The sequence below is a fragment of the Schistocerca cancellata genome, chromosome 2 (genome assembly GCF_023864275.1).
Source record: "Schistocerca cancellata isolate TAMUIC-IGC-003103 chromosome 2, iqSchCanc2.1, whole genome shotgun sequence".
NCBI classification, from domain to species: Eukaryota; Metazoa; Arthropoda; class Insecta; order Orthoptera; family Acrididae; genus Schistocerca; species Schistocerca cancellata.
Window position 1 is genome coordinate 672,860,328 of NC_064627.1, and position 25,642 is coordinate 672,885,969.

Consider the following 25,642-nt stretch of genomic DNA (forward strand, 5'->3'; position numbering starts at 1 on the left):
GTTTTTGTTGCCATTGCCAGTCTACATTTTATATCCTCTCTACTTCGACCATCATCAGTTATTTTGCTCCCCAAATAGCAAAACTAATTTACTACTTTAAGTGTAACATTTCCTAATCTAATACCCTCAGCATAATCTGATTTAGTTTGACTACATTCCATTATCCCTGTTTTGCTTTTGCTGATGTTCATCTTATATCCTCCTAGGAAGACACGACACTGTCCATTCCGTTCAACTGATTTTCCAGCTCCTTTGCTGTCTCTCGACAAATCTCAAACTTTTTATTTCTTCTCCATGTATTTTAATTCCTACTCCAATTTTTTTTTTTTTTTGTTTCCCTTACTGCTTGCTCAATATACAGATTCAATAACATCGGGGATAGGCTACAACCCTGTCTCACTCCCTTCCCAACCACTGATTCCCTTTCATGTCCCTCGACTCTTAAATGCCATCTGGTTTCTGTACAAATTGTAAATAGCCTTTTGCTCCCTGTATTTGACACCTGCTACCTTCAGAATTTGAAAGAGAGTATTCTAGCCAACATTGTCAAAGGCTTTCTCTAAGTCTACAAATTCTAAGCTTGTACCAGTTTATCCATTCATCTGTAAATAATTCGTTAGTATTTTGCAGCTGTGACTTATTAAGCTAATAGTTAGGTAATTTTCGCACCTGTCAACAACTGCTTTCTTCAGGATTGGAATTATTACATTCTTCTTGAACTCTGAGGGTGTTTCACCCATCTCATACATCTTGCTCACCAGATGGTAGAGTTTTGTCAGGGCTGGCTCTCCCAAGGCTATCAGTAGATCTAATGGAATGTTGTCAACTCCCTGGGCCTTGTTTCAACGTAGGTCTTTCAGTGCTCTGTCAAATTCTTCATGCAGTATCATATCTCCCTTTCATCTTCACCTATGTCTTCTTCCATTTCCATAGTATTGCCCTGAAGTACATTGTCCTTGTATAAACCCTCTATATACTCCTTCCACCTTTCTGCTTTCCCTTCTTTGCTTAGGACTGGTTTTTCACCTAAGCTCTTGATATTCATACATACAAGTGTTTTTCTTTTCTCCAAAGGTCTCTTTAATTTTCCTCTAGGCAGTATCTATCTTACCCCTAATGATATATGCCTCTTTATCTTTACATTTGTTCTCTAGCCATCCCTGCTTAGCCATTTTGCACTTCCTGTCCATCTCATTCTTGAGATGTTTGCATTCCTTTTTGTCTGCTTTATTTTTGTGTTTTCTCCTTTCGTCAATTAAATTCAACATCTCTTCTGTTATCCAAGGATTTCTACTAGTCCTCGTCTTTTTACCTACTTGATCGTCTGCTCCCTTCACTATTTCATCTCTCAAAGCTACCCATTCTTCTTCTACTGTATTTCCTTTTCCAGTTCCTGTCAATCGCTCCCTAATGCTCTCTCTGGAACTCTCTACAACATCTGGTTCTTTCAGTTTATCCAGGTCCCATCTCCTTAAATTCTAATCTTTTTGCAGTTTCTGCAGAATGAATCTACAGTTCATAACTGACACATTGTGGTCAGAGTCCACATCTGCCTATGGAAATGTCTTACAAATTAAAACCTGGTTCCTAAATCTCTGTCTAACATTTATATAATCTATCTGAAACCTTCCAGTGTCTCCAGGCCTCTTCCATGTATACAACCTTCTTTTGGGATTCTTGAACCAAATGTTAAGCTATGATTAAGTTATGCTCTGTGTGAAATTCTACCAGGCGGCTTCCTCTTTCATTCCTTACCCCAATTCATTATTCATCTACTACTTTTCCTTCTCTTACTATCGAACTTCAGTCCCCCACGACCATTAAAGTTTCGTCTCGCTTCACTATCCGAATAATTTCTTTTATCCCACCATACATTTCTTCAATCTCTTCGTCATCTGCGGAGCTAGTTGGCAAATAAACTTGTACTACTGTGGTAGGTGTGGACTTCGTGTCTATTTTGGCTACAATAATGCGTCCACTATGCCGTTCATAGTAGCTTATCCGTGTTCCTATTTTTTTAAACTGATTATTAAACCAACTCTCTATTTGATTTTGTATTTATAGCACTGTATTCACCTGACCAGAAGAATTGTTCCTCCTACCACCGAACTTTACTAATTCCCACTATATTTAACTTTAAACTGTCTATTTTCCTCTTTAAATTTTCTAACCTAGCTACCCGATTACGGGATCTGACATTCCACACTCTGATCTGTAAAACGTCAGTTTTCTTTCTCCTGATATCGATGCCCTCCTGAGTAGTCCCTGCCCAGGGATCCGAATGAGGGACTATTTTAACTCCGGAATATTTTACTCTCGAGGACACCATCATCATTTAACCGTATAGTAAAGCTGCATGCCCTTGGGAAAAATTATGGTTGTAGTTTCTCCTTGCTTAATCCTAAGGTAAGACATTTAATTTTCAGTAAATTATCTCACAGCCTATAGATGAAATGTATTCTCTTCTATTGTGAATTAAGCTGTGTAGTTTCCCTTTGTTTATTTAAAAAACTGATATGTCAGTAACAGTTTTATTTAATGAAGAATTTTTTTTTTCAGAATATTAAACACAGCAAATTGACATTGAAATACTCCTTTAAATTCTCTAGCTGTTCATCTGGATGTTATGTGGGTTCAACAGATAAAGTTAGCAACAAGCATTTCTACAGGTTTCCAAAACAACCTCAATAGTTGCTTCTGAAATGGAAAAGTGTAAACTGTCACCTGATGTGAACTGTGCTACTTGTTTTGTTTGCGAAGATCATTTTTCTGAAGAAGGTTTTATGAATAAAACTAGGTATAGGCTAAACAGGGATGTGTTTCCAAAACATGTGGCAGGTGTTCCTTGTGAATCAGGTGAAACTGTTAATAGTGAGTTAGGCCTACCAAGCACTAGTGGTGGTATGGAAAGTGTTCATTATAAAGCTGCTAATACCAGAAGTGAAACTGGTAAAAAATGAGATGAGCATACAGCATTGTGGGCCGGGAGTCCTCCATTCGGAGGAGATCGGCCGAATGAACAACAAAGCTTTAGTTGTGCTGTGGCAAGTAGTTCTCACACAGCTGTTAGTACCAGAAATGGATCACGTGAAACTGGTAGTAATAGTGAATTAGGTCTACCAAGCACTAGTGGTGCCATGGAATATATACAGGTGCCATTACCAGAAGTGAAACTGGCGTTAGCAGAGTAATTCATTGAGTGATACCGCTCTTAAATTGTTTATCTCCCCACAAAATGTATCTGCAGATGGTGAGTACACATTCTTATCTGGAACCTTTTGTAATGAGGAAAGTGGAGTTTTAGGTACAGAGGTTTCAAAAGCAGCCGTAACTCCAAGAAAATGAAAAATGTACAAGATTCATAGGAATACTCTAACAAGGTACTCAAGCAAAGCTACATCATGAAAAATCAGAACTGAAAACACTCAAAGATTTATACAACGTCAATACTTTCTCTTTCCTAGAAACTAATTAAAATTCTGTTGCTAAAGATTTCATAAATTTTAAGAAATGCTCAATGATCAGGAGATGTATGGCAACGGACATCTGAGGACAAAGTATTTGGTTTATCTTTATAAAAACGAAGTCCCCACCTTGTAAATATTTGTCAGTTCGTTTTTACCTTCCTTCTTTGAGGCATCTGAAGTCTCTGTTGTCTTCTGTACCTTTTGAACTGGTATTGAATACTTCTGGGATGAATGTAATAAAAGCAGAAGTTGAGGCAATGAACAACAGTGATAACTATTGTGCTTTGTTGTTTGATGAAATGTCTTTGGAGAGAGGGTTCTATTATGATGCAAGCAAACAACAAATTTCATGGTTTCAAGATTTAGGGCATTTATGGAGGTCAAATGTACATCTGGATCAGCAGATGATGATTAATACATTGCCAAAATTACAGAGGAATCATTTTGAATTTAAGTATTCTTTTGCTAAAATGAAAGTTAAGGTAGCTGCAGCCCAGCTTAGTCTACAGTTGCTGCAGTTATTGAAACTTACGTGGCATTTAATATCTTACCTGCTGAGGCAATATACACTGCAGAATTTGTTGAAAAGATGTACTGCTTATTTGATTCACTGAACAGTTCCCATTATTATCCACAAGAAGGCAAATCTAATAAGTGTGTCCTCTCTGCAGAGACCCCACATATTGAATTGTGGTACAGTCTGTTAAAGTAAATGGAAAATTGGAAAGTATTGGAGCAAGGCACGGGGATAGATAAGACAAAAATGTTCAGTTTCATAAGTGGGTGGCAGACTACAATAATATCAATGATGTTCGTTTGAAATAGATTTAAAAAAATTGCTTTAAAGCATGAGGGCTTTCAATCAAGACCCACTGGAGAATGTATTTTGTTGTGGGAGGCAGTATAGTGTTGCTAACACCAACCCAGCTTGCTTTCAGTTCAAAGCAGCAGTGGAAACAGTTCTTGTCAATAACATGTCCATACCTATAAATTCACTAGGTAATTATGAGGATGGTAGATGCATGCCATTAAACAATTTTTTGGAGCAGGTGATGACAGCTTTCTTGACTCCACAACAGACCATTCCATTATTGATCAAAGTGTTTTATACAGTGCCCTTGCTGATAATGAAGTCGCTCCTGCTGGTGGTGGTTTAATAAATGATAGACAAGCACTAGCATATGTACCTGATTACATTCTACGAAACATGGGTGTAAACCTGAAACCAACTGTAGTGACTAAAATAACTCTGTATGCACAAACACCCACAGTGCATCATTTATTTACAAGTCTCAAGGAATATAATGCTGTAAACCCACAATTATCATATGCATTTTCAGGTAAATGTGGATATCAGGAAAAATTGGAGAATACATTTTGTTGCTGTTTAAGTTTCCAGAGGAAATAACATTTTGCAAAGTCCATTTTTCTGAACAGTATATTTTAAGAAAATCTGTACTTCTTTTGATTTACAAGTATGTGAAAGATTGGAAACACACCATCAGTAATAAGAGACTTAATGTTGTTAAAAACAAAATTAGTAAAAGGTTTAAAGCTGTATGATAGTTAAAAGAAAATTTTAATTCTGTGCTCGAGGAATAAAAAGTAAGTTTTTTTTATTTCACTGTTTTTATCCACCTTTTGCTATTTTTGGTACTTAATATTAATGTATTCTTTTTTGTGTTGAAGCATTTACAATCATAAGGTATACGAACATTTTTTAAGAAATTAATAGTCAGTAGTGCAAGCCTCCTGGGCACTTACTCAGAAATTACAGTCCTGAAACATTGTTGTAACAGATTTTAGAATTCTTCATTAATTAACACTGATGTAGATTTCTTAACTGGACCTCTTTAACTGCTGATTATTCTCTTAAGAGTAGTTTTTTCCCCCTCTCCATTAACCCCGCAGCTTGTAAGGCGTAAAAGTATGACATTATTCAGGAATATTTGTAGTACAATTTAGCTACTACAATTTTTATTTAGCTTATTTAGACACTTACTTAGACTACAAGCTAGTTTTGACTTACTGTCAGTCTCAAGTGTTGCATCTAGTTCTTATGACACACAAAATGTCCTGGAGCTTTTATGTATTGATAGAAATTGATATAAGTGAGTTAGCTTGCAAGTCTATTTTAGACATTTGCATCTGACAGACAGTACTCAAGAAAACTTAATAGGAGCTGGACTGTCTGACGCAAATGTCAAAAATAGACTTGCAAACTGACACACTTATACTGATACAAACAAGCTCCAGGATGTTTTGTGCATCACAAGAACTAGGTGCAACACTTGAAGCCGACAGTTAAGTTGAAACAAGCTTACAGTGTAAATAACTGAAGCTAGATAAAATTGTTGCAGCTAAATTGGACTACAAATATTCCTGAATAATAGGTTTGTCACTGCTGTATTGCAATGTTTAAATTATTTTCTTATGATGCTAGCCAAAATAATTACATAGCACATCCAGAAAACTGAGATAAAAAAGAAGAAGAAAACTACAACATACATAAGCTAGGAGGGATGCAACCCCCAATGTTTATCCTTTTTTAGTTATTTCCAAACCACTAGAGGCACTGCTATTGGTCTGTGTTTCCCCTCTTTTAACATGGGAGTTGCGATTCTCTTTTCTTGTTGTTCTGTGGCTATGAGTAACTGAACGTCACGTCACAGACAAAGGAGAGAAAAAAAAGAAACTGCCTTCCTGAAAGTAGCAGCAGTTGGAACTGAGGCATAACTTTATCATATGGCAGAGAGTGTAGGGAGCTGCAGTCTGAAAAAGATTACAGTTAGTATGTGTGTGCTCCTACATACTGTATGGAGAAGCTCGCTACATGATCGGGTACAACAACATGAACGGTTGATGCTAATCAACATGTACAACTTTTGAAACCTTAACCCTGCCTGCACTTGACTGCAGGTTCTCCTGTATACCCTTTCTTCTTCCCCCCTCCCTACATACGTATTAATTAAAATCATAGGAACTCTAAAGAATGCTGAGGGCGTTCTGATGCAAATAACGTGGTCTGATATGACTCACTAGCAGTGTTATAACTGACCAGAGTGGTATTTCTTAAATAAAATAACGCTCTCTTGGCACCATTTGATACACATATCGTACGCCACCAGCGACCTGATACGCTAGATACAAATTTTGCATCTATACATAAATCTGAGGTCATGCCATTGATTGCACATTGGGAAAGCATCATGGTAGTGCACTACAACCTAACTCAGGGTCCTAACATTTTATCTATGAAATGCCAACCTTGCCTCTTACTCACAAGAGGAAATCATTAACTGGGCAGTGGTAGCTCGACCTTACATATCTATTGCGATTAGAGGCAGGGAACTGATATTATTAAGGCCACCTTTGAGTAACAACTGTGGCATTCATTGCTCAGCGATGAACCTGTCTCATTTCAACTGCCAGTTTACTGTAATTCCCATGAAACTGCATACATCTTTTACAGTATTCGTTAGCACCTGTACACACTACGTATGTATGCAACATTAGATGGGGGGAAAAAAGAAAAACAGCTTGTGGTGAGGAACAGCAAGTCTACTGCTGATTTAGTTGTTCTGATATTCACTGGTGTCTGCCTGAATAACTCTGGTGACACAGTTGCCAATTCCTCTGTTGAATGATATCTGATTTTGCCTGGCGTTTGATTGAATGAATCACACATATAAGGCAAGGTGATATTAACGCATTTTCAGACATTCCCATACTCAGGTGGCTTCTCGGACTGCTCAGATTACTACTCACTGTTTCATGACAACTTTAACCCGTGAACTACAACTGCACACCATAAAGATCTTTTCCAGGATGCTGACACACAAGTATGAATACATCATTTAATAGCAATCTGAACGAGAATTAGTAAGACCAACACCCATATGAATGGCTGTACATCTATTACAACCAGGTTGCAGATCACTCTTTAGTTTTTGGCTAGTGGTAATTCATACAGAAATTAAATGTATCTTTTTAAACTGCACTTCTCATCGATATGCGTCTGTGCAGGTGGACGGAGGTCTCAAATAATTCATTACCGTAGTTTGAAACAACAATCAAATGTTTATGTTAATATTTTATTGAGGTTCACCAGCCCAGTGAGAGAACTATTAATTTGGTAAATCTCAAGACCAGAGTTCATTATACATGAAAGTAATGACAAAAAACATCGTTATATAAAAGAAATGGTGACCTCATAACATACTGACCACCAAGAGGCCACTGGCAGACACAGCAGTAGTTTGTTCCACGATGCCCTGTACATCCGTACCTCTGGTTGTAAATGCAGGCATCACACTTATCAAATTTATGGTTGTCTTGTTTGTCCACTTCTACATTCGTGTAGCAACAAAAACTGGTGCCTCTACTTAAGCACACTAAAGTGGCCCTCACATGCTCAATATTTATTGCGAAATAATGTTGTGTCAATACACTGCGCGAAAGAGCAAGGCCAAAAACAGCAAAATAGTACTGTACAATATTTATTCCTGGGACGCATCAGTTTGAACTCTGCCTTTGTAGCGAACCTGTTGGCACTCGATAATGTGTAACTTGTATGCACTGAGACTGAGTTGTTTGCCTTACAAAACACAAGCAGAAATAATGCAGAATGGACTAAGTCTGAAATTCTTCCAGTAAACATTTCAATGAACCAGAGGCTCATTCATTGCAGCATAGATTTGTAAACCGCAACCTAAAGAAGCTGTGTTAATTTATTGTTAACGTGTGGCATTTTTTATGTATCTCTATATTGTACCAACTGCTGCAAATGAAATAAAACAGTTATTTACTGATTACTGATAAAAAAGCTTGCATGATCTTACATCCATGGTGCAAGGGGAGGAAAGTATGCTCACTGGACAGCAGATCTGATCTTATTTGCCAATTCTGAAAACTGCAATATTTCTGCTTACTGGAGAGTTACCAAATATCCCATATTTTAGGGGCTCATCCCTTATTTATATTGTCTCTCCTGCTGTCCCGACAAAATACATACAAAACGTTTTTAAACAACATGTAACATAAGCAAATGTAGGAGAAATGTGGTCACACCCACAGAATAAAGAAAACACACTCTTTGGTTAAGCCAAACTGAATAAGGCACAATTCTCTGTGGATTCAGGTCACCGGACTTAGAAATGTCATTTTAGACCATTAGAGTCACGAGTCACATTACTTGATGTGATACAGCCAAACTTTTCACTGAAATTCAAAAAGGGACGTTTGTATTTAATGGCAAAACTGAAGATGAGTTTTCATTTCTGAAATTCGAATTGCAAAGCAAGAAATTATTTTCTGCATTTGTGCACTGGCAACGACAACGCAATACAAAATAATGATGATGATGACTGGTTTGTGTGGCCCTCAACTGCGCGGTCATCAGCGCCTGTAAAAATTTCCAATTTTTTTTCCACAGTAGAATCTAGCCGCTGTCACAATTGATGATGATGAAATGATGTGGACAACGCAAACTCTCTGTCCTCAGGCACAGAAAATCCCCAACCTGGCCAGGAATCCAACCCGGAACCCTGTGATTCAGAGGCAGCAACACTAGCCACTAGACCACGAGCTGTGGACGCAATATAAAAAGCTTATCCTATTAGTAATGCAAGGTATTTTCTTAGTGCTAGTTTTAACAAAAAAAGTACAATGATATATGTAGTTTTAGCACAAAGCAAGTATTTTGACACAACGGATATAGTATTAATGAAACTTTCCATAAATATGTTGATTCATTTTAACTTCTAATTTGTGTCCCATATTTTGATTTTGGAAGTCTGGTTACCCTAAGCTAATAGTCTTTTTCTTTATTATCTTTGCCTAATGTTGGTTGGCGTTTGTCTTGTTTTAATTTTTCTAAATAATAGGTAACATGGATATGGAAATAAGTGATTTGTCTGACAAATCTGTAAACAGAAGCAGAAAACAACTTAAGACAAAGAATATTCTCATCTTCTTGAGACACGGATTTTGTTCATGTGCAGAATGAAGGTGAGTCATTACTTAATGAAGTGAACGAATCTACTGACAAGGAAGAAGATTCCAAGTCTGATTCATTGTTAGAATAAGATGACGGTGAAATGGAATGGCAGAAAATAAGAAGTCCAGAAGTAAATGAGTATTTGGAAGAGGACAAATTGTTAATTGAAAACGTGTATAACAATGATTCTGTTTCTTTAAATACAAAATATTAATCACTGCTTCATATATTGGGAATGACAAATGAAGAAACAAATATGCTGTACAATATAAATTCTTTACCTAATCAAAGAAGATGCCAAGAGGCAAACTGCCTGTTACAAGAGGCAAAATGGGTGGTTTTATAGGGATACTGCTTATCATGGACACAATGCAACTACAGGAAATTTACACTATATTATTCCAGAAGGGAAACATGCACAAAAAATGACCCATATTGAAATTTTTACATTTTTGAATAATACTACAACTAATATTGAAACTCAATTGAACAAAATTCGAAGTACTGTAGGAGCAACTGTTGACACTTTCAAAAATGCTGTTAAAGCTGGAAAACTTATTTTCCACGAAAGCGAGGATGTCTTGGTTTTTGCCAATATACACACATAAAAAAAAAAAAAAAAAAAAAAAAAAAGCTTTGCATCACCTCGATTCCGAGAGCACCGGAACCTGTACAGAAAACTGGAATAGAGATCAACATAAACATCATTTCCGCACTTTTTATTGATCATGAAAACCACACATTGCATGTTGTACCACCATACAGCGAGACCTTCAGAGGCTGTGGTCCAGATTGCTGTACACACTGGTACTATCCACAAGTTCATCATAGCACTGTTGGTCCACATTGTCTGACTCCTCAATGGCGATTCGGCGTAGATCCCTCAGAGCGGTTGGTGGGTCACGTCGTCCATAAACAGCTCTTTTTAATCTATCCAAGGCATGTTCGATAGGATTCATGTCTGGAGAACATGCTGGCCACTCTAGTCGAGCGATGTCGTTATCCTGAAGGAAGTCATTCACAAGATGTGCATGATGGGGGTGCGAATTGTCGTCCATGAAGACGAATACCTCGCCAATATGCTGCCAATATGGTTGCACTATCGGTTGGAGGATGGCATTCACGTATCTTACAGCTGTTACGGTGCCTTCCATGACCACCAGCAGTGCATGTTGGCCCCACATAATGCCACCCCAAAACTGAAGGGAACCTCCAGCTTGCTGCACTCATTGGACAGTGTGTCTAAGTCATTCAGCCTAACTGCGTTGTCTCCAAACACGTCTCCGACGACTGTCTGGTTGAGGGCATATGCGACACTATCGGTGAAGAGAACTTGACGCCAATCCTAAGCGGTCCATTTGGCATGTTGCCAACTGTACCGTGCTCCATGGTGTTGTGGTTGCAAAGATGGACTCGCCATGGACGTTGGGGGTGAAGTTGAGCATCATGCAGCCTATTTCGCACAGCTTGAGTCTTAACACGACGTCCTGTGGTTGCACGAAAAGCATTATTCAACATGGTGGCATTGCAGTCAAGGTTCCTCCGAGCCATAACCAATACGTGACGGCCTATGAGTGAGGCATGTCATCAACAGTTCCTGTCTCTCTGTACCTCCCCCATGTCCGAACGACATCGCTTTGGATCACTCAGAGATGCCTGGTGTCTTCCCTTGTTGAGAGCCCTTCCTGGCAGAAAGTAACAATGTGGACGCAAGAACTACAGACAACACGAGCCTGATCAGCTGTCGGACCCCCTCCGTCTAAAAGGTGATGCTCATGCATGGTTGTTTACATCTTTGGGCAGGTTTAGTGACATCTCTGAACAGTCAAAGGGACTGTGTCTGTGATACAAATCCACAGTCAACATCTGTCTTCAGGAGTTCTGGGAACTTTTTTTGGTGTGTATATATCATGCAAATGTAAGTACAGTGTAAGTGTATATAACCTGAGTCTTCCTGAAGGTTACACTCAAACAATGGAAAATCCAGTATGGAATGTAGCAATATTATGGAAAGGAAAGTTGCTACTTATCATATAGTGGAGATGCTGAGTCGCAGGTAGGCACAACAAAAAGACTGTCACAAATAAAGCTTTCGACCATTAAGGCCTTTGGCAACAATAGACGACAGCTTTTCTGAATTGCGCAGGTGGGAACTTTCACTGCAATACATCCTATGTTCCCGTAACCCTCCTGGCCTCAACCTTTGTTAGTCACTGTCCTCATCCATCCAGCCCCTTCCCTGTTCCCATTCCAGCACTATACAGCAGTCAAACCATAATCACACCCAGTCTTTCTACTTCTCTCCTTTTCCAATACTCCGCCCCCCCCCCCCCCCCCCATCCTCTACCCCACACTCGGTCTAACCTGCTGCACTTCACTGTCCGCCTCTGCCACAGCAACCACCACTATCCTTCCCCCTCCCCGCCCCATCCTCCTCCTCAACCTACCCAGTCGCCACTTTCATCATGCAGTGGTGCTGCTGCTCTTAGTATAGTTTCAGTTGCCTGAGATTGCCGTCTCTCTCTCTCTCTCTCTCTCTCTCTCTCTCTCTATCTCTCTCTCTCTCTTGCCTATATGCGACTAAGCATCTCGGTCTGAAGATTACAATCATAATATTGACATTTATGCTTGTAAAAATGCAATGACAACTGAGTAAACAACTTTGTGCGATGTCGGAAACCATTAAATGGTGTAGAAAAATTACTATATAATTAACAAATGTGTGGTATATAAATCAAAGCAGGGTACCACAATGAAAAATTAGATATTGAAAAGCAAATACCTTCAAACATGTTTCACATTTTCTTGTATCAAATGAAGAGTCTGCAAAAATGCCAAGCAAAATGTTACATATTGTTATTCATAAAAAAAGGGTTAGATATTATGCCATGAGGAAAGCTAAGAGTGAAACAACTTATTGCAACGGTTGTTGCAGCCAACCGGCAGTCTGAAATGCTTTCAAAAATTGCGTAGAAAACATAAACAATAAGTTACGCTTATAATATTGAAGTATTGTGTGTCTACAATCGAATTTCTGTTAGTTATGTTTATAATATTCAGATTAAATAAAATAACTTTCATATTTTTTCGGGTAATATATGTTAAATTTTCATTATTTATATGTTCAACTATATGACAATTTTTTCTAGTTTCTCTTTTTCCCTTTAACATCTGATGAGAGTCTCCTGTGGTACACACAGCCCGATGAAAGACTCCAGTATGAGCCACCTGATGGGCGACTCCAGCTGAGCTACTCGTGGTACTTGCTGCTTGGAGGAGGACTCCAGTGTGAGCCACTGGTGTTACATACCACTCAATGGAGGAGTTGAGCAAAAGCCTTTGGTGGTATGCATCAGCAAGAACATGTTAATATTTTCAGGTGCTTAGATAGGGTCTCAGTTCTACACAAGAAATAGCTTACTGTAAAAATAAAATGTAGTTTTTAATTTATTTGTGATGTTAACATAACGTATAAACTTGTGCATTGTTAACCTACCAGTGATTTACCACTTTGGCCAATGAATTTATTACAGCTTTATTCACAAAATCACTGACAGTAACCCCCAGTATTTAATTCTATTCACCTTAAATAAAGGTGACTGACAAGCATCCAACAAACCAGAGTTACAACAGAAATACCAATTGCCCAGCACACATCAAGCCTGTACATACTATCAAGTAAAAACACATGCCTTTTTCCATGTACTACCACACTTAACCTGAAAATGGAATGTAAACAAAGTACACATGCTAATTTGATGACCTGACAAACTGATGTTAAACAAATACACACAGTATTAAGAAAGACAACCTCACTAATGATATGAAATGTTACTACAGTTGGTTATCTCACACATCAGTAATTCCACATAGGAACATATATTAAAGCTACATTTGCAGAGCAATTTGTACTCGTCTGCGGCAGTCTCTTTGTGACAGGAAATCAGGCCTGAGGACGTACAGGAGGTGTATTTCTGAAGGTAATCTGTTATCAGTAATTGGCACAAATTACAGTTCATAGTTGACCTATTTACACTCCTCTGTTACGCAAGTCTTTCACTTTATATATTCGCACTAGCCAATGCTCTGTTGTGTAGGCTTCTTCTAAAACATCTAGTTCAAAGTCTTTGTTGCCAATTTCTGCACTCCTTACCCGGTCATATCCAGGTGGCTTTCCTGTGAAATACAAATGAAAATCATTTATTTTTTTGGTATAAGATATTAATAAATAACACAATGAATACACATTTTAACCGAAGTACAGGTAAGTTTATCAGAAAGAACATTTTTGAATTAGTCACTGAAATGACTTAAAAGATACTTTCCATTCTACATTTTATCATCATCATCATCTTCTTACAAGAATTATCAAATGACATAGCCGCAGACAGTTTAGCATGAGAATTGTTCTTTTTGAAAAGTGAATGGCACAGATTTTACTGATGATGGTCTGGACTTTGAACCTGAACAGGAAGGTTCGGGTTCTAACGACTTTCAGGTTCATGCAATTTTACCCTGTTTCATATGAACTTCAAATGTGGAGGTGTCAATCAATTGAGCAGCCATCACTTTCCAGATTGGTACAGCATCTTTTGCAACGATTATCACTTTTCAAAGATACTGATGGTTAGACATACCACTGTTCCGACCATTCCATATAAGCTGACCCGTTAAAATAAAGATTGGATAGCTGTCATGGTCAACTCTGTACTGTTTGGTATAAGGATATGGTCACAAAAAGTTGTTGGTAGTCCAATCACAGGATGCAAGTAATATTTTGGATCCTCATCTATTCTCCTAGATGGGTCTGCAGATATACAACTCAGTCAATTAGGTGAGGGTATCATAGTACCCCACATGCACCTTATGAGCTTCTTACAGAAATATGCAACTATGTTTGATGGCAAGACAACACGTGTCAGGGACTACGAAGTGCACATTACACTGAATTCTTCAGCAGCAGCAAAATTTGTCAAAGTGAGAAGATCAATTGTGCTGGTAGAAATACCAGATGGGTCTCTCCGTGTCTACCATGATTTTAAATCCACTGCCAATGTACAAATGGTTGTGGATACATACCCAGTCCCCGAAGTGAAGGATAAAGCCACACTTGATTTTTGCAAAAAATATCTCAAAGAAGCATATCTGTAGTTACTCTAGGATAAACAGGCAAAACACGATTTGGTGATCATCACACCATTTGGCTTAGCTTCACACAACTGTTTACTGTATGGGACCTCCAGTTCCTCTGCGGTATTTCAATGGTATTTGGAGCACTTACTAAGCGGTGTCCCTGGACCAGTAGTTATCTGGATGACACCACTGACATGGGGATGGCTCCAGTAGATCTCTCACACAATACTGAAGCAGACAGATTTAGTTATCCTAAGTGTTGCAGTTATCAAGTCCACAGCAAAGTTTGTCAAGGCCATTCAAACCTTTAAACCCCTCATGGATGTGAAGCAACTCAAATCAGTTCTCATCCAAATAATATATAATATCATTATAAATTATACTATTATATAAATCTATTCCTTACGCTGAACCCACTACGGAACTGTTGCACTGTTTATTAGGCACGAATGTGAAGTGGCACTGGAAATATGATGGATAACAGTTCATTTCACAAACTGAAGCAGGCACTTACTAAAATCACTTGTTCAATCACCTACTACCCTCATAAGTTGCCCATTGTAGCAGTGGATGCATCAGACTACGGGCTGGGAGCAGTTATCTCCCATAAAGTTAATGATGTGGAATGACCAACTGCTGTTGTGTCCAAGACTCTGACAATGAAACTACAGTCAATTTGAAAAGGAAGCTTTTTTTTTTTTCTTTTTTGGCTTTAAAAAGGTTCCATGACTATATCTATGGTTATAATTTTCTCCTGTTAACAGAACATAAGATTTTTCTCTCTCACTGCAACGCAGGTGTTTGTGTACCGCAGAGGACAGTATATTTTACCTTCAAACTTTAAAACTTATCAATCCTTAGATAGATATGGTTTTATACATGGGTGTATAATTTCCCAGCACTTTAGAAAATAAAATGGGGGGGGGGGGGGGGGGCGGACGTTGGGCGGGGGGAGAGGAATTAAAAAAAAAAAACAGGTTTTGAAACGATTTTTTTAAGTGCAGCAACCCGTGCACTGCATATTTTCATATTACAAAAGTATAAATACAAATTCTACCAAACACTGAAAGTTACTTTCCAAGTAACAGCAGCCAGTCAGCTCATGTCATGTGATCTCGCCACCCGATGACAGTGGATATTCAGAGCATAGAACATGTGATGTAGTCAGTCAATAGCAACATCACTGTTGAGTAGCGCAAACACACAAACAGGAAAAGTTAATGATTTAAATTAATATAAATAGTGTTGCTACAAGAAAAGCAAAGTTTTCACATATAATATTGGTCTCTAAGGTCTGCAAAAGAAGCTAAGCTTTCACATATAATGCTGATCATTTTTGCGCGTGTTACACTTTAAGATATATCACACAAATGTGCCAGGAAAATTTTTAATAACAACATAGAAACGTCTGATCCTCTGGGCTAAAAATTCATATAAATGGCTCGTCATCAAAGAGTTAATTTTTCAATTAGAGTCACCCGATCTGTGATTTAAGAAATTCACCGTATATTCTCGCACATAGTTCAACTTTCATAAAAGGAAATTTAATTTGAAAGTAACTTTTTCAAACCACCATTCACAATATTTTCCTGCAACCTTTTACAAATAGGTTTGTTTCAGCAGTTGCTAGATGACAGGCACTGCACTGCTTGTGCAGCTACAATGACGTAGGAAGCCCGTATGTTTGTACGTGTAGAACATTAGATGATCTTACATTATGTCATAAAAGAAACAAGACATCAGACATCAGAATTTCATGAGCAATACTAAAATGTGCCTAGTTAAAGTGCATACTTAAAGAACACATTTGTACGTCCAAATTCCCAATGAAGTAGGCCTCCACCTGATGATATGCTTTTGAGTGTGTTTTTCGGGATGTAAATTTTCTTGGAACGCCAGTACTGTATTATTTCATGTTGGTTCTTTATTAAGGGATAATGCCATATGTGCTAGAAGATGAAATTGTGCACTTGAAATGCAGCAAACAGTTGAAGCTAGCCAACTGTGTGGAATTAAACACTTTGTTTCAAATAAGTTGATTGCCTCTGCGGAAAAGATTAATAAAAGCGAAATTTCTTTAGCAAACCGACAAAAATTACTTCATTGTTCGGCAAAGCGATTAATACTTAACTGTCAGAAAGGTGAGAGTAAAATCAAATCTGAAACTAATAAAATATTTCAGCTCGCCGTAGTTATATGAATGTATTTTAATTCATTTGATAGCTCCCGGCCACAGAAATCCATTTTCATTTGAAGTGAGACCAGTAAACAAAGAGGAAACAGCAAAATCACTAAATGTAAATGTGGGACACGTGGAGACTATCCCCCCTCCCAAGCATTTGAGATAGGTCATCAAAACAATTGAATTTTCAACATTATTTTTATTTCGTAGCGCACACTTTACATTTAACATATGTGTTCGAAGAAATGGAAGACATGTTACTTGGTCTTAAGTGTGCCAAAGTGAGGTGCCACACCTCTTCACACAGCATTCCTCTATCGCACATCACTGTATTTCGCTTTGTGGAATTGAAATGTGTATATTTTGTAATGGATGCCATCAAACTATATTTAAACTGTCGTGTGGTGCCTCTCCTCCTGCCGGTCAGCTGGTTTGACAGCCTCCCCCTCTTAAAAAAAAAAAAACCTCGTAATTAGATGGGATTATTTGTAACCGGGAGAAAAGAACTCTTAAAAAAATTTTCAGTCTTTATTGTCTATTAGCTAACAACTTGCAGTTTTGGGTGACGTAAAATTAAGTATAGGGTACATAAAACCAGTAAAGACAAGAGACAAGCAAGACGGTACATATTTCTTCAATCCTCAGCTCCTTCCATTTTTCCTCTCTAATCGTACTACAGCTTTGCATGGGATGCTTCCCTTTAAGCGAAAGGATCTATTACCCCATCAAAGTTCGTCAAACATTTTGCTACATGCAAAATCGAAATGTCGTCGTCTAATACACAAAAAGCTGTTAATACATATAGTACCCAAAACTGGTGTGGTTTCTCGATCTGATTATGTCTATTTTGTCGCTGTTTGCTAGATAAAACAAAATAGGCCTTTCTAATATTGCAGCAATTTTAACACACACCAAATAAATGAGACTGTTTTGGCACAAATGTTCATTGTTATATCTCGACAGAATATAATTCACGAAGTACCGATATCAAATGTCTACTAGGCCTAGTACAAGCAAAAAGCTTTATATTATGAAATAGTTTCACATTTCATTCATATGCTCCAGTTTCTCAAGCACGAGATGGAAAAGTAGTAGTACAAAATTTTTATATAAATTCAGAATAGTCACATTCTCCAATAATTTGTGTGATATCCCCATTTCTTTTCCGTCCTCATTCTAACGAACAATCTTGTCATCACTAATTCTGTAAATATTCGCAGGTTAACTTCACTAACCCTGCCAGAAACACCGGTTTAGTTATCCCACGATTATTCTCCAGTTCGGACTTGGTGCATGTTCGTACAACGTGTTTCCCACGCTGCTTCCAGAGCAGAACTTAGCGGCTACTAGCCGGGGACTGTACAACTGGCCCTCATTAGTGTTATGATCTGGCCAATAATTTTGTCAAAATTTCATTTTTCTTGGATAGACCGAGAATATAATACGTAATATTTCTTACCTGTTACTACTGTTAGTCGTTATTTCCACTCTGCTAGTCTAAATCTACAGATTTTAGGCTGATCATACGCAAACCCAATCAACTGTGTAATCAGACAGCGATTAACATTCATCCGTCCGGCTTTACTCCGCTCAGCTCATACCCTTTTTGTCTTCAGGAAAGTTTATTTCTAGATACGATGAGGATTCTCCTGACGGAGACATCAAGTACACTATACACGCATTCAAAAATCAACTCGTGATTCATTCAGAAATCAACTTCGAATGAGTTCAAAAACCAACAGGGATGCATTTCAAAATCATATGAATAATCGATAGACCAACGTGTGCTGAATGCTAGGCGCTTTGTGAAACAAGCCCCCCCCCCCCCCCCCCCTCACCCTCCGAGAATGCCGCCCTCCAAGATCTGGGCCTGATGCGCATGCGTGAATCTGGCAGCTTGGATGCGCCAGTAAAATTTTTCCAGTAGCATCTAGCTGCTCGCTGGGACTGCTTACACAACCAACAGCCCCATTTCTGCAGCCAGAAACGGGAAAAGGTACTACTTACACGTGACTCAACTGTACATGCGCATGAGCCCACTCGTAACTGCTAAAACGAATCTAACGTAAACAGTTGTGACGTCACGCTCATCGGAAGCAGTTTGTTGTTATGAAGCATTGCACAGTCTTCCTAAAGCGTTTGACACATTTTGCTGGTGGCAGACACTTTTACGAACACTGTGTTTTGTTCTTGAATATGGCGTATTTCCTTGCAATTTAAGTTTTATTTTCGTTTTTTCTCTTACACGTTTTATTACTGCAGTATTATTCTGCAGTAGCAGGATACAGTAATAGCCTTTGTTAGAGTATCGGTTGTTACCTTTGAAAATTACAAAAATTGAACTGAAAACTGGAACTATGAAAAACTCCCAGGTTTTTCCTGGATCTCCCAGGTCATATACACCCTGTTGATGTACTTACACTTCTTATTTACCATGCTTCTTTAAGTTGTGACAAATATGCCCAAATACATTTTATTTGTCATCCTTTGTGCTATCCAAACTAATAAGTTTTGCTTCTTCACTAATTGCTGCTACTGTGACTATAGTTATTTGGCAGTTCTGTCTTTCAGACACTTACACTCTACAAAAGGCCTTCATTATTAGTTGTGGAAGAAACTTTTGCTATACCACCAGATGCATTCCCCACAAATTATCTAACAAGTAATTGACACTCTTCATCAACACGACCATCAATAAAAAAAATGCTAATCTTCCAATTATTCAGCCTAGTTAAACTGTGAATTTTTTTTTGGAATAAGTCCCTCAGTTCTTGGTACATTCCTCACATCACTACATATTTAATATAATGCGTTCCTGTAGTATTTCTGCCAAATTTAAAGGAGAATTTTACTCATTAGTGCCGACTGGGGTCTAACATTGATAACTTACATGACAAAACTTGTTGGTTGGAGCCGAAAAGCACCTAGTTCATCAGAATGTGCCCACTAGGTGAAAATTATAAAAGTTCAAGAATTTTTTTGAACTTGTCGTGGTTTGGATACAATGTAATATATTTTTAAAACTCATAATTTGAATTATCCATACATTTAAAGAGCATAAGAATGTCACGTATCAACCCACTCATGTTTTTGTTAACAAGTTAATGAGAACCAAATGAAACAGTATATTGTGTAATGGTCCAACATATATTTTCTCCATGTGATACTAAAAACAAACACATTCTTACACCCCAATGTAACAGATTCACAGCCATCAACAATGCAGAATACCACCACCTACCTCCTTCTGTGTAAACTTGTCCAAAGCGGTAATAACACATCTTGTACATGAGGCAATTGAGCAGAGTGGGTGAGCCTTCTTTGTCAACTCTGAACTCTCCTGCAGGTGAATAATAATCCCATTCTTTAATGTGACTGCCACGATCTGTACTGCCACCAATACGAACCATCCACAGAAATTTATTTATATCTGCAAAGTAATATCAAGAATGTACAGGTGATTCGCAAAGCAGCACTGACATACCATTTAAAAATAAGAGCACTCAATTCAGCAATTCTCAACAATGCAAATTTTTAGCCTGAAGCCAGAAATTCATTGTGTAGTTACCAATGTACTCGACAACTGGTGAAAAGTCATACGTGAAAATAAGTGCTACAATACTAACCGTCTGAAGAGTATCCAGTGAGTCCTCCAAATATAACTAAAACATAATCCACATCTAATTCCCTCATAATTTCATATGCCTTATCTTCCGATGAGGCCATGGCTTGACCAACTCTTGAAATGTGTGTATTGTTCCATGTATTGTTATCTACTAAGATTGTTCTGTTAGCCATTGCTGTAATCTGATATCCATAATCCCACCAGGACATAACTCGTGCATCCTAAAATTGTTTAACACAACATATATACTTGTTCAATATGTGCCTCTTACTCTGTAACACTTACGGGCTTAAAAAAAGGAACTGAAGTATTAAAGTAACTTTTGTGTGATTTTTTTGAGTGGTAAAACACAATGATCCAAAAAACAAACAGTTCAAAAACAACTTAGAATACCATCATCAAGTATAACAACTGACCTATTTGACATTCATTCCATCACTTATTTAAGAAGTGGTAGAAACAAAAGTGAAAAAATTAAAAGCTAACCTCTCTTTTTTCACTGAAGAAATATCAAGTGGAAATAAAAATTGGCAAAATATAAATATCAATAAAATATAAAATGATATCTTCAGTTTCACTAATTTCATCTTTATATGAAGTGTCAGGATAAATACCTGTAACATTTATTAAGTGGTAATCTAAAGTAATAAACAATAAAAATTAAGCAATGTTTGTATAGATATGACCTAACCTCTGGAGTATTCATCCTCAACCAATAGTATGCCTCTCTGAAGTCATCAAATATTATGCGTGAGCCATCATGTGATCGTGCTGACAACACAATACTTGGGCTGCTATATGCCTCAGATGTCACCCATGTACAGTGAAATGTATAGGAAACAAGCAGAAATGACATCACACAAACGAAAACAGTGGCGATCTGTAAAGGAGAATAAACAACACTTTGTTCTATTAAAGGGGTAGGTACAGCTTCCTAAGTTTATTGGTTTATGAATTGTATTTCATTAACAATTATCATAAAAGAACCAAAATACTGACACACTACATTACAACTATAATAGATGTGTGACAAATTGTTTGTATGAGCGTCTCATTAACTATTTTGAAGTAGAATTGGAGACTATAAATCTGAACCATGCGAAGAAGTGAAATCTGAACCACGCGAAGAAGTGAAACTTGATAAAAGGCAGTGTGATCAACTTACCAACTGCTTAATTACTATGGTACCTATGGTACTGTAAATCTTATATAACTCCAATCTCAAAATTATTGCATGAATTCAGCCTAACAAGATATGTGACTAACATTCCTAACATAATTTTCTTCTACTGCTGCATTTCACAGAGATCTCTTTAAACTTGATATTACACACACAACTGTCGCACACTGAATATATTTACAAAGTGTTAGCACAAAGTTCAGTTTTCAGTTAATATTACTACATTTTCTTGACAATTCAACTCGAAAATTGGCAACAATATTTGTCAAAATGTTACAACTCTGCCAAGGAAAGGGAAAACAAGAAAACAAATGCTGATTTCGTTACTTCCAAAATAAACTTATCACTACCAAACAGACACCAACTGAATTCAGAAATGTTTGCACCAAAATTACGTGGAAAAAAAAAGGGAAACTGCTCAGAACTGTAGCCACAATTTATATCAGCTGACAAATTAAAAAATTCTTCTTGATATGTCATGAAAAGCAACCAGGTTTTTGAAATTTCTTCAGTTTTAATCTACAGTTCATAACCAATAGATAGCGGTCAGAGTCCACATCTCCCACTGAAAATGTCTTACGATTTACGTAAGACATTTTCAGGGGGAGATGTGGACTCTGACCGCTATCTATTGGTTATGAACTGTAGATTAAAACTGAAGAAATTGCAAAAAGGTAGGAATTTAAGGAGATGGGACCTGGATAAACTGAAAGAACCAGAGGTTATAGAGAGTTTCAGAGAGAGTATTAGTGACTGACAAGAACAGGGCGAAGAAATACAATAGAAGAAGAATGGATAGTGTAGAGAGATGAAATAGTGAAGGCAGCATAGGATCAAGTAGGTAAAAAGATGAGAGTTTGTAAAATCCTTGTGTAAAAGAAGAGATATTTAATTAAATTGATGAAAGGAGAAAATATAAAAATGCAGTAAATGAAGCAGGCAAAAAGGAATACAAACGTCGTAAAAATGAGATCGACAGGAAGCGCAAAATGGCTAAGCAGGGATGGCTAGAGGACAAATGTAAAGATGTAGAGGCATATATCAATAGCGGTAAGATAGATACTGCCTACAGGAAAATTAAAGATACCTTCGGAGAAAAGAGAAACACTTGTATGAATATCAAGAGCTCAAATGAAAAACCAGTCCAAAGCAAAGAAGGGAAAGCAGAAAGGTCGAAGGAGTTATAGAAGGTCTATACAAGGGTGATGTACTTCAGGGCAATACTATGGAAATGGAAGAGCACTGAAAGACCTAAGTTGAAACAAGGCCCCGGGAGCAGACAACATTCCATTAGAATTACTGATAGGCTTGGGAGAGCCAGCCCTGACAAAACTCTATCACCTGGTGAGCAAGATGTATAGACGGGCGAAATACCCTCAGACTTCAAGAAGAATGTAATAATTCCAATCCCAAAGAAAGCAGGTGTTCAGAGGTATGAGAATTATCAAACTATCTGTTCAATAACTCATGGTTGCAAAACACTAACACACATTCTTTACAGACCAATGGAAAAAGTGGTAGAAGCCGACCTTAGGAAAGATAAGTTTGAATTCCGTGGAGATGTTGGAACACACGAGGCAATACTGACCCTATGACTAATCCTATACGACAGAGAAAGGTTTTTACAATGTTGACTGGAATACTCACTTTCGAATGACAAAGACAGCAGGTGTAAAATACAGTGAGCGAAAGGCTATCTACGATTTCTACAGAAACTAAACGTCAGTCATAAGAGTTGAGGGGCATGAAAGGGAAGCAGTGGTTGAGAAGGGAATGAGAAAGGGTTCTAGCCTATGCCCAATGTTATTCAATCTGTATATTGAGCATGAAGTAAAGGGAACAAAAGAAAAATTTGGAGTACAAATTAAAATCCACAAAGAAGAAATAAAAACTTTGAGGTTTCCGGATGACATTGTAATTCTGCCAGAGACAGCAATGGACCTGGAAGAGCAACTGAACAGAATGGACAGTGCCTTGAAAGGAGGAAATAAGATGAAGATCAACAAAAACAAAACAAAGATAATGGAATGTAGTTGAATTAAATCAGATGATGATGTGGATATTAGATTAGGAAATAAGACAAAGTAGTAAATGAGTTTTGCTATTTGGGGAGCAAAACAACGTGGTGGTCGGATGTAGACTGGCTATGGCAAGAAAAGCATTTCTGAAGAAGAGAAATTTGTTAACATTGCGTATACCGGATTTACTCGAATCTAAGCTGCACTTTTTTTTCCGGTTTTTGTAATCCAAAAAACCACCTGTGGCTTAGAATCGAGTGCAAAATAAGCGCAAGTTCTGAAAAATGGTGGTAGGTGCCGCCACAACTAACTTCTGCCGTCGAATATATGTAGCGCTACACAGGCACGCTTTGCAGGCACAAAGATAAATACTGGCGCCAAAACCTCTGAGTCAGTAAATAAATTAAAAAAAGGTGGAAGATGAGTTTTTTTCTCCGCCCCGAGTTTCGACCACTGCATTTTCATATATTATCCAACGAAGTAAATACAAATTCCGTATTGTTAATCTTCGAATGTAGCAGCATTTCAATGTACTATGAAAATCCGACTGGCAAGACTGTTTGGGATGTTTGTCAATATGGCCAACTCTACGTTCTGAATTTTTTCCTACCTGTGAGAAGATATGGTTGCTAATAGGAACTTTTATGAATTGAGAATCACATGCAGTATTCTCTTCACCATAAGAATAATACGAAGATAAACATTTTGTCATGTATTCTTTTGTGTTTGCTGCTATCTCATTTAAATCCTGTCTACCTAATAAAGTTCGAAACTAGAGTGAGACAACAGCAAACCCGGAAGAATAGACATATCATGTCATGTTTATATTCGTATTATTCTTATGCCTAATAGTGATACGGTCAGAAATGAAGCACGGCAATTTACTAGATTTTTAAATCTAAGATGACTAATTTCTGTGCAGAATGTAATGTACAAAAGAGGCGTCTGCAAAGATTTTCAAATGGCGAAAAATTTTAGCTAAACTCTCGTTCAGATCATCATCATATGCAGTCTATTATTTGGTTCTTGTTGATCATTATCAAAGAAAGCAGCAGTGTAAGTAACAACAAATACCAGTCTCTTGCGATTGTTTCGCTAATGAGACAATTCCTCTCTCTTTTTTTTTATCGTAAGCGGCGGTAGCGCGCACAAAAGCAAGCCATCCCGCGATCGGCGACAGGTCGTGAACACACATTATCAGAATGCGACAAACAATGCACGACACAGTACAGCAACGCATTTTCAGCTTAGAGTGACGTTAACACCTATAACAAAGAGAACAGCACTTATCAGATCAAAGAAAAATAAGCAATCGATTCAAAACAGACGAAGCACGTGAAAAAGGAAGGGTACCCGTATAAATACGGGCCTGACGCATACCAATGGCTACCTGGTAAAGCTTAACTGCTAAGCTCACGACTCGAACCAAACTACTGTAGCTGTATCGTCATTCATTCGACCTAAATTGTGTCTCATATTACAATGGACCAACTTTGTTTCGATTTGGAGGTGCGGCCTAAAACTTTTCTCTCCCTTGAATTTAGAGTCTCAAATTTCAGGTGCGGCTTAGATTCGGGAATTTTTTTTTCCTTGATTTCGAGTCTCATTTTTCAGGTGCGGCTTAGATTCAAGTAAATACGGTAGATTTAACTGTCAGGAAGTCTTTTCTAAAAGTATTTGTATGGAGTGTACCCATGTATAGATGTGAAACATGGATGATAAATAAACAAGAAGAGAGTAGAAGCTTCCAAAATGTGGTGCTACAGAAGAATGCTGAAGATTAGATGGGTAGATCACGTAACTAATGAGGAGTTGCTGAATAGCATTGGGGAGAAGAGGAATTTGTGGCACAACTTGACTAAAAGAAGGTATCGATTGATAGGACACATTCTGAGGCATCAAGGGATCACCAATTTAATACTGGAGAGAAGTATGGAGGGTAAAAATTGTAGAGGGAGACCAAGAGATGAATACGCTAAGCAGATTCAGAAGGATGTATGCTGCAGTAGTTATTCTGAGATGTAGAAGCTTGCACAGGA

General features: G+C 37.8%; 1 protein-coding gene across 2 annotated transcripts in view; it reads right to left on the reverse strand.

Moving 5' to 3' along the window:
- Positions 1–12,894: 12,894 nt before the first annotated feature.
- LOC126162395 (dolichyl-diphosphooligosaccharide--protein glycosyltransferase subunit STT3A) overlaps positions 12,895–25,642 on the reverse strand; it is a 109,746-nt gene continuing 96,998 nt past the window's right edge. For both annotated transcript variants that reach the window (XM_049918873.1, XM_049918874.1), the window contains exons 11-14: positions 21,097–21,285; positions 20,407–20,626; positions 20,022–20,210; positions 12,895–13,641 (exon numbers count right to left, since the gene is read on the reverse strand). In XM_049918873.1, coding sequence (XP_049774830.1) covers positions 13,496–13,641; positions 20,022–20,210; positions 20,407–20,626; positions 21,097–21,285 — 744 coding nt within the window. In that variant the 3' untranslated portion in view covers positions 12,895–13,495. The remainder of the gene's footprint in view (positions 13,642–20,021; positions 20,211–20,406; positions 20,627–21,096; positions 21,286–25,642) is intronic.